The following is a 14,812-nucleotide window of genomic DNA, read 5'->3' as shown; positions in this document are numbered from 1 at the left end:
TGTGTCTTGTTCCCATAGCACCCTGTCTTGTTCCCATAGCACCCTGTGTCTGGTTCCCATAGCACCCTGTCTTGTTCCCATAGCACCCTGTGTCTGGTTCCCATAGCACCCTGTCTTGTTCCCATAGCACCCTGTGTCTGGTTCCCATAGCACCCTGTCTTGTTCCCATAGCACCCTGTGTCTGGTTCCCATAGCACCCTGTCTTGTTCCCATAGCACCCTGTGTCTGGTTCCCATAGCACCCTGTCTTGTTCCCATAGCACCCTGTGTCTGGTTTCCATAGCACCCTGTGTCTTGTTCCCATAGCACCCTGTCTTGTTCCCATAGCACCCTGTCTGGTTCCCATAGCACCCTGTCTTGTTCCCATAGCACCCTGTCTTGTTCCCATAGCACCCTGTGTCTGGTTTCCATAGCACCCTGTGTCTGGTTTCCATAGCACCCTGTGTCTGGTTCCCATAGCACCCTGTGTCTGGTTCCCATAGCACCCTGTGTCTTGTTCCCATAGCGACCCCTGTGACGGTGTACGATCAGAGCGGTGTGACTCTGAAGCTCCTCCTTGACGGACAGACGGACACCAGCCTGACCGTCACACTCACCGCTTCCAACGCCACCGACTCGGACATCAGCTCCTTCACCCTGCAAGCTGCCGTCCCCAAGGTCAGTCTGTCACCCTGCAAGCTGCCGTCCCCAAGGTCAGTCTGTCACCCTGCAAGCTGCCGTCCCCAAGGTCAGTCTGTCACCCTGCAAGCTGCCGTCCCCAAGGTCAGTCTGTCACCCTGCAAGCTGCCGTCCCCAAGGTCAGTCTGTCACCCTGCAAGCTGCCGTCCCCAAGGTCAGTCTGTCACCCTGCAAGCTGCCATCCCCAAGGTCAGTCTGTCACCCTGCAAGCTGCCGTCCCCAAGGTCAGTCTGTCACCCTGCAAGCTGCCGTCCCCAAGGTCAGTCTGTCACCCTGCAAGCTGCCGTCCCCAAGGTCAGTCTGTCACCCTGCAAGCTGCCGTCCCCAAGGTCAGTCTGTCACCCTGCAAGCTGCCGTCCCCAAGGTCAGTCTGTCACCCTGCAAGCTGCCGTCCCCAAGGTCAGTCTGTCACCCTGCAAGCTGCCGTCCCCAAGGTCAGTCTGTCACCCTGCAAGCTGCCGTCCCCAAGGTCAGTCTGTCACCCTGCAAGCTGCCGTCCCCAAGGTCAGTGATACATCATTCACCCTGCAAGCTGCCGTCCCCAAGGTCAGTCTGTCACCCTGCAAGCTGCCGTCCCCAAGGTCAGTCTGTCACCCTGCAAGCTGCCGTCCCCAAGGTCAGTCTGTCACCCTGCAAGCTGCCGTCCCCAAGGTCAGTGATACATCATTCACCCTGCAAGCTGCCGTCCCCAAGGTCAGTCTGTCACCCTGCAAGCTGCCGTCCCCAAGGTCAGTCTGTCACCCTGCAAGCTGCCGTCCCCAAGGTCAGTCTGATACATCATTCACCCTGCAAGCTGCCGTCCCCAAGGTCAGTCTGTCACCCTGCAAGCTGCCATCCCCAAGGTCAGTCTGTCACCCTGCAAGCTGCCGTCCCCAAGGTCAGTCTGATACATCATTCTGTTTGATGTTGTCATGGCCTTCGACCGTCCAATTCATATGTGTGAACACAAGTAACTCTGCTAAAGCTCGACACAGGAGCGTTGAGACTCTGTCATCAAGATATGAGATCTGTCACTGGACCCATATTAGCTTTATTTTATAGTAGCAGCGGCGGGGGGGGGGACCTCATTCTGCTTTTTTGACAGCTGGAAAAGTCTTATCAGCTCTGTGGGTTATGTCCTTGGTGGGTCGTCTCTCCGGAATTTGTTTTGGCTGGCAGGCATTCTCAGAAGAGAAGAATGCCTTCTGAGTAGGCCTTTCTTCTAGGAAAAATGCCACGTCGATTTAAATTTGATTTTGAGTAGAGTGAATTTTAACAACTCCATCCAAAATGACTGAATGCAGTCATTGGTCCTCTGCGTGGAACACAGCAAGTGTCTTAGTCAGTTCATTGAGGCCGACTAGCATGAATGTGATAATCCAAATGTCTTCCACGTTTTCTGTCAATTTGGTAGCCCGATTGAAATGTCCCAAGTGGGCAGAGAGGGTCAGCCTCATTCTGCTTTCTTGACGAAAATATGCGATCCACTACTGAAAGTGACCAGCTAATTAGATCCATATCGAGTTGATTTGAGTAGAGTCCGACAAACGGCATGAAGCACAGATAGCAGGTAGGAGAGGGGGAGAGGAGCGAGAGTTACAGACCTCCTCTTCTTCTTCTTCTCTCCTCCAGAGTGTTCAGTTACAGACCACCTCTTCTTCTTCTTCTCTCCTCCAGAGTGTTCAGTTACAGACCTCCTCTTCTTCTTCTTCTTCTCTCCAGAGTGTTCAGTTACAGATGAAGGCTCCCAGTGGGGACTTCCTCCCGGCTCGGGGAACCGCTCAGCTGACCCAGACCGTGCTCCTCAACAACCCAAACAAGGTGACTGTGGCACACACACACACGTGTGCACGCCATTGTGTCCATATATAGCCTTAATATGCATCTCTAAGGTCATTGTGTCCATATATAGCTTTAATATGTGTCTCTAATCTAAGGCCATTGTGTCCATATATAGCTTTAATATGTGTCTCTAATCTAAGGCCATTGTGTCCATATATAGCTTTAATATGTGTCTCTAAGGCCATTGTGTCCATATATAGCTTTAATATGTGTCTCTAAGGCCATTGTGTCCATATATAGCTTTAATATGTGTCTCTAAGGCCATTGTGTCCATATATAGCTTTAATATGTGTCTCTAAGGCCATTGTGTCCATATGTAGCTTTAATATGTGTCTCTAAGGCCATTGTGTCCATATAATGTAACGTGTATCCGATCCTATGTATCCGATCGCTAATCGATCGTTCTTTTATCTTGTATAGTGGAGTTTCCTTTGCTCTGCGTTGAAAAACACGTTCTCATTCATTTGATTGGCTCCTTTGAAATAAGTCAGAGACGAGACGGTCGCTTCTTCAAGTTTAAACGGAACGCAATATGTGTTTTAATGGTAAACACAGCTTAATCATTAAGGTTTCACAGCAGAAGAAGTTACTTCTATATCTAAAATCATCGTCTTCGGGTGGGCTGTTGGTTCGCGTCTCGTTCTATTAGTCTCTGTTCTCGAACCGTCTGGTAAAGCTTCTCCCGGGATCCAGTCTTCTGAGCATCTGTCTCCCCTCCATTCAGCTCCCCTGCTTTAAGAACTGAAGCCACCTCCCTGGTCCTGCCCCGTCAAGTGACGTAGGCCCAGGAACATGGCTTCTCTGATTGGCTGAATTACTTTAGATGGTATCCATTTTGTTGAATACGTCATCCTGAATTTGAGAATATCTCCTTTTAAGGTGGTATTTGAGTTGTTAGACTAAGATTTGCTGTAACGGGAGGCAGTCACTATATTTACCATTTCATCCATCAGCGGTTTACTTCAAATCACTTTTCCTATTGATTGCATTGTTTTATAAGGATTTACACTTATAGATTACTTCCTGATTATTAGACTATATTAGTTCCATAGTTTCTCCAGAAGTCTAGAGCCTCCTACATCTCTGTTAAACCTATTTTATTGATCTGCTCAAGCTTATTTATCCTATATAAGTTAAAGTGGTATCTTTAGCTTAATTTATAACCTTTTCACATACTCACGCATTGTAACCAATTTTCTAATGTTACTATATCATGTTTGTAGCCTAATTTAACTTTTAATAGATCAATCTGTTTCTTTATTAGTTTCCAACTTATTTATACCATAAACTAATTCCATCTAGCTTACTTCTAATACTTAATACTTTATATTTCAGTGTATTTGGTCTAGATCTAAGCCCTTAATTACCAAGTGGTTTTCTGTAGACCTGAGTCGACCACATGCTCTCTGGCCAGCTGCATAGCATAAAGATTGAAATAGCTGATTATCTCACCCCTCATAGTGCTTTGGTGAGTGAGTTGTTGACCTCCTAGCCAACGTAAACAGGAACTTATTGACCTGCTCATTCTCCTCTAGCCTCAGGCGCTAGTTTATTGGTCTAAAGTTATTTACGGTGGGTCTTTCTCAGTCACTATGTACATTTGTGTGGGGGAAGATATCTGGTAGTTTCCTCTAGAAGCTATGTGAAGACAGGATAATGCAACCTATCTTTAGGCCCACATTCCTTACCTCTTACCACAGTATCGTCTCATCTACCTGTACCTTGGAATCAGTAGTTTTGATTTGATAATTTACCACAATAGCTTTAATATGCGTCTCTATGGCAATTGTGTCCATATATAGCTTTAATATGTGTCTCTAAGGCCATTGTGTCCATATATAGCTTTAATATGCGTCTCTAAGGCCATTGTGTCTAGAGATGTTCCGATACCATTTTTTCCTTCCCGATCCGATTTCGATACCTAAGCTTTGGGTATCGGCCGATACCGATCCGATACCAGTGCATACATAAAATAAAAATAAAAAGTATATTGTGGGAAGTTGAAGGAAGAGGCGATGCAATAACGAGCGTGACAGGTCCTTCAGTTACTTCCTACTTTATTCATTCACAAAATCACCGCTGTACACACACCTACCACTCTCCTATATCTCCTCCCCTGTGACCCTTCAACTCTGGAGTGAGAGACTCCCTCAATGTGACACCACACAGGCCCCCCCCGAACACCCAGAGTAGACATACCCTGCAATCCCAACCCATACAAAACCCCCCAAAGTACTCAGCCCCTCGTAGGAGGCCTGACTACCCGACCATAACGACTGCGCTTAACAGTCAGGGGGGAAGGGGGAAGGGCACGAGCCGGCGGCGAGGCTGGACTGGGGGAGAGTCCGGGGCTGCCGGGGTAGAGGTAGACACGGGCCGCAAGCTTGCGGCAGGAGTGGGGTTGGGTGGACGGCCGCGCCGTCGGGGCTGAGCTAGCTCCACCGGCCCGTCCGGGGCCACGTGTGTAGGCTTCAAACGGTCCACCGATATCGGCTCCTGAATCCCCCCTCTGTCCACCATAAAGCTCTTGGATCCCGCTTCCAGGACCCGGAAGGGCCCATCGTACGGAGCCTGGAGTGGAGAACGGTGGGCATCGCGGCGGATGAACACGTACGGGGCTGACATCAAGTCCTTGGGGATGTAGGACAGGGGAAGACAGTGATGGGCGGGCACGGGAGCGAAAGTGCTGGCGGCGTCTCGGATGGCCAAGCGATGAGTCGCAGCTGACCAGGGGGCTGATGCACCTGGGAGGAACTCCCCAGGAACTCTTAGCGGCTGACCCAACACTCAGCCGAAGATGACTGCAGATCCTCCTTTGGGGCCAAGCGCAGGCCTAGCATGACCCACGGCAAACGGTCAACCCAATTACTGTCCGTAAGAGCCGCCCGGAGAGCAGCCTTCATAGTGCGGTGGAAACGCTCACAGAGACCATTTGCCTGCGGGTTGTATGCCACGGTGCGGTGGAGTTTCACCCCCAAACTCTCCGCCATGGCGCTCCACAGCTCTGACGTGAACTGGGGCCCTCTGTCCGAAGTTAGATCCGCGGGGGTACCGAAACAGGCCACCCAGGTGGAGATGAACGCCCGAGCCACGTCCGCCGATGTAGTGGATGACAGGGGCACAGCCTCCGGCCACCTGGTGGTCCTGTCCACCATGGTTAGTAGGTGAGTGAACCCCTGGGAGGGGGGAAGCGGACCCACCAGGTCCACGTTGACGTGATCAAAACGTCTCTCCGGGATGAGAAATGGCCCCAGCGGGGCCTTAGTGTGCCGATGCACCTTGGCGCGCTGGCACGCTACACAAGAGGCTGCCCACCCCTTGACGTCCTTCCTGAGGCCCGGCCAGACGAACCTAGCCCCCACCAGCTTAACCGATGCCTTCACCTCCGGGTGCGACAAGGCATGTATAGCATCGTAAATGCGGCGGCGCCAGCCAGCGGGGACCATTGGGCGAGGTCGGCCTTACTGTCCTAGAACACCACATCCTCCAGTCTCAGTCCTATCGTGGCCGTCCTGAATGCCTGGATGTCCATGTCCGTGCACTGGTCAACTGCCATGGCTGCATAGTCCACACCCAGGTGCACAGTGTTGACCCGCACTCTGGAGAGGCAGTCAGCCACCAGGTTGTCCTTGCCCGCCACATGCTGCAGGTCCGTGGTGAATTCCGAAATGGCGGACAGTTGGCGCTGCTGCTGTGCCGACCATGGTTCCGTGGTCTTGGCCATGGCAAAGGTCAGAGGCTTGTGGTCCACGAAAGCGGTGAACTCCCGGCCCTCCAACAGGAACCTAAAATGACGCGTGGCGAGGAAAAGGGCCAGCAGCTCCCTGTCAAACATGCTGTATTTCCTCTCGTTGTCCCGAAGTGTCCTGCTGAAAAAGGCCAGAGGCTGCCAGGCGCCGGCCACCCACTGTTCACACACCGCCCCCACAGCATAGTCCGAGGCATCGGTCATGAGGGCTATTGGAGTGGCCGGGTATGGGTGTGCCAGCATAGTAGCGTTAGCAAGAGCAGCCTTAGCACTATCAAATGCCTGGACCCTCTCAGGGGACCAGTCCACCTCCTGATTGTCCTTCTTGCCCCTTAGTGCCTCGTACAGGGGGTACATCAAGAGAGCCGCTCCTGGTATGAATCTGTTATAAGAATTTACCATACCGAGCAACTCCTGTAGGGGCTTGATGGTGCGAGGATGTGGGAAGGCAGTGATCGCCTCCACCTTGGTGGGCAGAGGCACAGCTCCCTGTGAAGAGATGTGATGGCCCAGGAAGTCTGTCTGGCCGGCCGAACTGACACTTGGCCCGGTTCACAATCAGCCCATGTTCATTCAGCCACTGAAACAGCTGTCGGAGGTGCAAACAATGCTCTTCAGCAGATGTGCTGGCCACCAGGATGTCGTCTAAATACACAAATAAAAATGACAAACCTCGCAGCACAGAGTCCATTAACCGCTGGAAGGTCTGCGCTGCCCCCTTGAGTCCGAAAGGCATCCTTAAAAACTCTAAAAGTCCAAATGGGGTAATAACGGCGGTCTTGGGCACGTCTCTGGGATGGACTGACACCTGATGGTAGCCCCGCACCAAATCCACTTTGGAGAAAATGGTGGTCCCGGCCAGGTGAACAGAAAAGTCCTGGATGTGCGGGACAGGGTAGCGGTCATGAGCCGTGGCACTATTGAGGCGCCGGAAATCTCCACACGGGCGCCACTTCCCATCAGCTTTTGGAACCATATGCAAAGGAGAGGCCCACGGGCTGTCGGAGCGCGGCACAATGCCAAGCTGCTCCATTGTGTCGAACTCCCCTTTAGCGATGGCCAGTTTAGCGGCGTTAAGGCGCCATGCACGCGCGAAAAACTGGCGGACCGGCCGTGGGAATATAATGCTCCACCCCATGTTTTGCGACCATAGCAGAAAACGTGGGCACAGTCAGAACGGGGAAAACAGCGAGAAGTTGCTGGTACACGTCCCCTGTGGCGAGGATGTTGGCGAGGGTGCACAAATAAAAATTATGCGTCACCCGAGCCGAGCAACGCTAACATGTTCTCCATTAGCTTGGTCGGTTTACTGTCACCTAAACCGCTCAGTGACAACAGGCGCTCCGCCCGCTCCGTATCTGAGAGCTGAAACAGCCGTAACAGCTGTTGTTTGAGAGTGGCGTATTTCCCCATGGCTGGTGGGTCTCGTAACAATCCCATGACGCGACGGGTGGTTTGTGCATCCAATGCAGCGACGACATGATAGTATTTTGTGTCGTCCACTGTGACACCGCGCAGATGGAATTGAGCCTCGACATGTTGGAACCATGGGTCCGGGTCGTGCTGCCAAAACTCCGGCAGCTTGACAGACACCGCAGCTGCCACCGCAGCGGGGCGAACAGCGTTTTCGTCGTTATTACTCATTTGGAATAATAATCCAACGATCAGGGTCACCAATGTGGGAAGTCGAAGGAAGAGGCGATGCAATAACGAGCGTGACATGTCCTTCAGTTACTTCCTACTTTATTCATTCACAAAATCACCGCTGTACACACACCTACCACTCTCCTATATCTCCTCCCCTGTGACCCTTCAACTCTGGAGTGAGAGACTCCCTCAATGTGACACCACAATATTATATAAATTATAATTTTTTTTACAGATACTGTTTTATATATACTGTTTTTTAGTAATAACTAGAAAGTAATGGTATTTATTCAACAACAGGTGATTGTATAGATTAGTATTAGTATCATTAATCAATGAGTATGGGGCTGCGGCACTGCAGATATACCCTACTCCAATGATCCGCACGGACGTTAGACGTTGTTGCACTTGCTACCCAGTCTGTTAGCTAGTAGCAGATGCTCTGGCTAGTATTAACGTTTATGTTGTGATTTTCGATGCAAAATAAATATTCAACATTCTCTTTTGAGACTCCGCCTCAGACTCTTATCCTTTGGCACTTGGAACTTGCTGTACTTTGCTTGCAGGTCTGCAGCCATTATTGCTGAATTATGAATAGCACCAACTTTAGCCAAGGTACCGTTATCAAGCTAAGCTAGCTGACCTAGCTCGTCTTCCCCGCATTGACATTTGATAACGTTAGTCAGCTAACGCTAGTCAGTAGATACTTGACTTAAATACGATTCATCGTGGGTGCATTATTGTTGATAGACGGACAGTGTCAGGTCCTGGAGAAAGGACAGGCGATCATCTGATTTGATGTAACGTTAAAGCGGATGTTGTTCCAACTAGCTAGCTTTTCAGCTAATGCTATAATAACACCAGCAAGCAAAACACATCCCGTCCGAGCTCCCCGTCACACCGCTCTGTCGGGGACAATGGAATTTAAGAATGTGTATCTACTGTTAAAATGACAAACAGCATCACACTTTAAAACACGTTCATTTTATAATCCTCACTCTCCGCAGGAGATAAATGACGTCATGGGATCGGAGGCTACACTTTCGGCATACTCGCCGATACCAGCATTTTAGACAGTATCGGAGGCATTTCCGATACTGGTATCGGTATCGGAACAACTCTAATTGTGTCCATATATAGCTTTAATATGTGTCTCTAATCTAGGGCCATTGTGTCCATATATAGCTTTAATATGTGTCTCTAAGGCCATTGTGTCCATATATAGCTTTAATATGTGTCTCTAAGGCCATTGTGTCCATATATAGCTTTAATATGTGTCTCTAAGGCCATTGTGTCCATATATAGCTTTAATATGCGTCTCTAAGGCCATTGTGTCCATATATAGCTTTAATATGTGTCTCTAAGAGGCGGCTGGGTGGCGCAGCAGAGATTGTGCTCGTCGCCAATGCAAGAGACTCCGGTCTCGAATCCGGGTGTCAGCATTGCCTCCGGCTTGGGCCAGCTGTCATACTAACTCAATTGGCAGAGTTAGAGGGTGGAAGTCGATGGGTGGGGATTTGGACGTTGTGGACAGCGACTCCTACAGGTTGGTTGGGGGACGCCTGCACAGCAGAGACAGAAAGTAGCGGGGGTAGTGTGAGCCTCCCATGCGTTACACCTCGCCAATGAGAGTCCACGCTGGCAGGTGAAAAGATGCGACAGGCTGCTTCCTCGTGTACCGGAGGGGACACGTGATGCAAGGCTTCTATCCTCCCTACAATCGACCAGTGGGGGGCATAGTTGAGCAACGTTCAAGACAGGGGAGGGGAGAATTGGAAATACGAAATTGGGATGGGAGAAAAATAGAAAATAAGGAGAAAAAGTGGATTAAAAAAATATGTGTCTCTAAGGCCATTGTGTCCATATAGCTTTAATATGTGTCTCTAAGACCATTGTGTCCATATATAGCTTTAATATGTGTCTCTAAGGCCATTGTGTCCATATATAGTCTTAATATGTGTCTCTAAGGCCTAATACTTAATATGTGTAACACTCACTCCATAAACCCTTCTTCCTCTGTCCAGGTGAGCCTCAAGATGAGGGTGCGTGTGTCCTACACCACCCAGGGAGCGGCCTTTCAGGACACCGTCCAGATCGACACCTTCCCCAGCGCCACCCCCGCCTGGCACTGACCCCCGACCCCGCCTGGCACTGACCCCCGGCAACCCAACAAGACTCCTGACGACCTGGCACTGACCCCCGGCAACCCGACAAGACAAGTCAAAGTCTGGATGAAATCAGCAGGCGGTCCGGCCTCCCTGGGGGCTCTCTCTCTCCTCCTGTCCTGCTACCCTCTCACCCTGCCCTCCCTGGGGGCTCTCTCTCTCTCCTCCTGTCCTGCCCTCCCTGGGGGCTCTCTCTCTCTCTCTCCTCCTGTCCTGCTACCCTCTCACCCTGCCCTCCCTGGGGGCTCTCTCTCTCCTCCTGTCCTGCCCTCCCTGGGGGCTCTCTCTCTCCTCCTGTCCTGCCCTCCCTGGGGGCTCTCTCTCTCCTCCTGTCCTGCCCTCCCTGGGGGCTCTCTCTCTCTCTCCTCCTGTCCTGCTACCCTCTCACCCTGCCCTCCCTGGGGGCTCTCTCTCTCTCTCTCCTCCTGTCCTGCCCTCCCTGGGGGCTCTCTCTCTCTCTCCTCCTGTCCTGCTACCCTCTCACCCTGCCCTCCCTGGGGGCTCTCTCTCTCCTCCTGTCCTGCCCTCCCTGGGGGATCTCTCTCTCTCTCTCCTCCTGTCCTGCTACCCTCTCACCCTGCCCTCCCTGGGGGCTCTCTCTCTCTCCTCCTGTCCTGCCCTCCCTGGGGGATCTCTCTCTCTCTCTCCTCCTGTCCTGCTACCCTCTCACCCTGCCCTCCCTGGGGGCTCTCTCTCTCCTCCTGTCCTGCCCTCCCTGGGGGATCTCTCTCTCTCTCTCCTCCTGTCCTGCTACCCTCTCACCCTGCCCTCCCTGGGGGCTCTCTCTCTCCTCCTGTCCTGCCCTCCCTGGGGGCTCTCTCTCTCCTCCTGTCCTGCTACCCTCTCACCCTGCCCTCCCTGGGGGCTCTCTCTCTCTCCTCCTGTCCTGCCCTCCCTGGGGGCTCTCTCTCTCTCTCTCTCTCTCTCCTCCTGTCCTGCCCTCCCTGGGGGCTCTCTCTCTCCTCCTGTCCTGCCCTCCCTGGGGGCTCTCTCTCTCTCCTCCTGTCCTGCTACCCTCTCACCCTGCCCTCCCTGGGGGCTCTCTCTCTCTCCTCCTGTCCTGCCCTCCCTGGGGGCTCTCTCTCTCCTCCTGTCCTGCCCTCCCTGGGGGCTCTCTCTCTCTCTCCTCCTGTCCTGCTACCCTCTCACCCTGCCCTCCCTGGGGGCTCTCTCTCTCTCTCCTCCTGTCCTGCCCTCCCTGGGGGCTCTCTCTCTCTCTCTCTCCTCCTGTCCTGCCCTCCCTGGGGGATCTCTCTCTCTCTCTCCTCCTGTCCTGCTACCCTCTCACCCTGCCCTCCCTGGGGGCTCTCTCTCTCTCCTCCTGTCCTGCCCTCCCTGGGGGCTCTCTCTCTCCTCCTGTCCTGCCCTCCCTGGGGGCTCTCTCTCTCTCTCCTCCTGTCCTGCTACCCTCTCACCCTGCCCTCCCTGGGGGCTCTCTCTCTCTCCTCCTGTCCTGCCCTCCCTGGGGGCTCTCTCTCTCTCTCTCTCCTCCTGTCCTGCCCTCCCTGGGGGCTCTCTCTCTCTCTCTCTCTCTCCTCCTGTCCTGCCCTCCCTGGGGGATCTCTCTCTCTCTCTCCTCCTGTCCTGCTACCCTCTCACCCTGCCCTCCCTGGGGGCTCTCTCTCTCCTCCTGTCCTCCCCTCCCTGGGGGCTCTCTCCTCTCCTCCTGTCCTGCTACCCTCTCACCCTGCCCTCCCTGGGGGCTCTCTCTCTCTCCTCCTGTCCTGCCCTCCCTGGGGGCTCTCTCTCTCTCTCTCTCCTCCTGTCCTGCCCTCCCTGGGGGCTCTCTCTCTCTCTCTCTCTCTCTCCTCCTGTCCTGCCCTCCCTGGGGGATCTCTCTCTCTCTCTCCTCCTGTCCTGCTACCCTCTCACCCTGCCCTCCCTGGGGGCTCTCTCTCTCTCCTCCTGTCCTCCCCTCCCTGGGGGCTCTCTCCTCTCCTCCTGTCCTGCTCCACTACGACCCCACGCTCTCGTCAGTTCCAAGGCTTCGTGTAGGAACTCTTGAGACTGAGGTACTGATAGAATTGACTCTTAAGCCATTGTCACCAGTATACAGTATATAGTACAGTACACCCTTCTCTCTCTATCCTTATGGACAACTGGCAATAGTGCCCCCCTCCCACCTCCTTCTTAACGTTCAACCATGAATGGGATTGATGGCATTACTTTGGATAGTGCAGGCTTTTAGGTCTGTTTTTTTCTTCTTCTTCTGGGAATTGTGCAATCTTGATTGTCCATATCAACATTACCCAGTCAAGGCTCCATCTAGTGAGTAGCTTTTCCTTTGACCAACCGGCTGTTATCGCTAGTTATACTTGACCAACCAGCTGTTAGTGCTAATTCTACTTGACCAATAATAACAGGGAGTGTTTATTACTAGGGATGCACCAATCTGACTTTTTCAGTCCCGATACCTGGGCTTTTGGGTATCGGCCGATACCGAGTAGGCTACCGATCCGATACCCATTGTTCAATTAATAAACTGTATGCCTCACTGTGTGGAAGAGACTGGGATCAGGCTTCACTTAAAACATTACTTTCTTAGCATTTCTTTCTTCGATACCCGATCCAGCTATTTTAGTCATATGGGGGCCGATATCAATATCGGATCGGTGCATCCCTATTTATTACATAACATGTAGGGAAGCATGGATCCGGCTGTAACATGGACTCTGTTTATTACCAAGAGAGCCGTAACGTGTAAGAAATCAAAGCAACAAAACACTATAAAATAGAAGTGTGTTAAATCTCTTAATGCAAAAAAGTGGATTATATCTGAATAATTTTTATCCTATGACCCCAAACTAATCCAAGACTATATTGAGTGAAACTCTGTATCTGATGATGCTTTTTAAAGGATAAGTATACTTTTTCTTTTCAACCAAGACCATCATTTGTAGTCATGCTTCACTGATGGATTTAGTATCTAGAAACCCTCCACGGCAGCTTCTCTGTGGGCTTAAAGCGCAGTCCAATGGGTCAATCGTTGAGGCCTTCAAAAACCATGATAAATCTAGTTTTCAAAAACCATGATAAATCTAGTTTTCAAAAACCATGATAAATCAGTTTTCAAACACCATGATAAATCTAGTTTTCAAAAACCATGATAAATCTAGTTTTTGAAGACCGGAAACTCAAAGTAGCAGTATCACCTTTATATATTCTACTGAAAAATGGCTGCAAATTTGCACTTACATCTGCACTTACATCCAAGCAAGAAACAGGAAATTTTTCCCCCGGGAGACATTTTTGTACACAGGAAGTAACCTGCCGTTGCTAAAGCTAGCAATCGGTTTCCTGCTTTCGAATAGCAGATTTATAATTTTGTAACGCCTAAACCACTGGCCAGTTTTATATAGTACTATGGTTTAAACCGCAGTGGAGGGCTAGGTTTCTCAATACTAAAGCCATCTGTGAGATTGTGTTAAGCATGACTACAAATAACAGGGACACCTTTTAAAAGGTCTGGTTTGGAAGAAGTAGTGAAGACTTAGTGCTCAGTCGGTATTGGGCAGTTAAATTGGTATTTGTGCATCCCTACTGTGTTCTTGTTCCTGAGGTATTCACCTGTACAATACTGACTGTCCCTTCTGAGGTATTCACCTGTACAATACTGACTGTCCCTTCTCTCTGAGGTATTCACCTGTACAATACGGACTGTCCCTTCTCTACCTGAGGTATTCACCTGTACAATACTGACTGTCCCTTCTCTACCTGAGGTATTCACCTGTACAATACTGACTGTCCCTTCTCTACCCGAGGTATTCACCTGTACAATACTGACTGTCCCTTCTGAGGTATTCACCTGTACAATACTGACTGTCCCTTCTGAGGTATTCACCTGTACAATACTGACTGTCCCTTCTCTCTGAGGTATTCACCTGTACAATATGGACTGTCCCTTCTCTACCTGAGGTATTCACCTGTACAATACTGACTGTCCCTTCTCTACCTGAGGTATTCACCTGTACAATACTGACTGTCCCTTCTCTACCCGAGGTATTCACCTGTACAATACTGACTGTCCCTTCTCTCTGAGGTATTCACCTGTACAATACTGACTGTCCCTTCTCTGAGGTATTCACCTGTACAATACTGACTGTCCCTTCTGAGGTATTCACCTGTACAATACCAACTGTCCCTTCTGAGGTATTCACCTGTACAATACTGACTGTCCCTTCTCTGAGGTATTCACCTGTACAATACTGACTGTCCCTTCTCTCTGAGGTATTCACCTGTACAATACTGACTGTCCCTTCTCTCTGAGGTATTCACCTGTACAATACTGACTGTCCCTTCTCTCTGAGGTATTCACCTGTACAATACTGACTGTCCCTTCTCTACTGAGGTATTCACCTGTACAATACTGACTGTCCCTTCTGAGGTATTCACCTGTACAATACTGACTGTCCCTTCTCTCTGAGGTATTCACCTGTACAATACTGACTGTCCCTTCTGAGGTATTCACCTGTACAATACTGACTGTCCCTTCTCTACCCGAGGTATTCACCTGTACAATACTGACTGTCCCTTCTCTCTGAGGTATTCACCTGTACAATACTGACTGTCCCTTCTCTGAGGTATTCACCTGTACAATACTGACTGTCCCTTCTGAGGTATTCACCTGTACAATACCAACTGTCCCTTCTGAGGTATTCACCTGTACAATACTGACTGTCCCTTCTCTCTGAGGTATTCACCTGTACAATACTGACTGTCCCTTCTCTCTGAGGTATTCACCTGTACAATACTGA

At 50.9% G+C, this 14,812-nt stretch overlaps 1 protein-coding gene across 2 annotated transcripts in view; it reads left to right on the top strand.

The window, feature by feature from the left end:
• ap1g2 (adaptor related protein complex 1 subunit gamma 2) overlaps positions 1–10,255 on the top strand; it is a 154,603-nt gene extending 144,348 nt beyond the window's left edge. For both annotated transcript variants that reach the window (XM_084312334.1, XM_084312333.1), the window contains exons 20-22: positions 505–656; positions 2,379–2,477; positions 9,918–10,255. In XM_084312334.1, coding sequence (XP_084168460.1) covers positions 505–656; positions 2,379–2,477; positions 9,918–10,025 — 359 coding nt within the window. In that variant the 3' untranslated portion in view covers positions 10,026–10,255. The remainder of the gene's footprint in view (positions 1–504; positions 657–2,378; positions 2,478–9,917) is intronic.
• The last annotated feature ends 4,557 nt before the right edge of the window (positions 10,256–14,812 follow it).

This window comes from Notolepis coatsorum (assembly GCF_963971535.1).
Source record: "Notolepis coatsorum genome assembly, chromosome: 4".
NCBI lineage: Eukaryota > Metazoa > Chordata > Actinopteri > Aulopiformes > Paralepididae > Notolepis > Notolepis coatsorum.
Note: the sequence above shows the minus strand (reverse complement) of the source record. Positions and strands in the feature narration are given on the sequence as shown.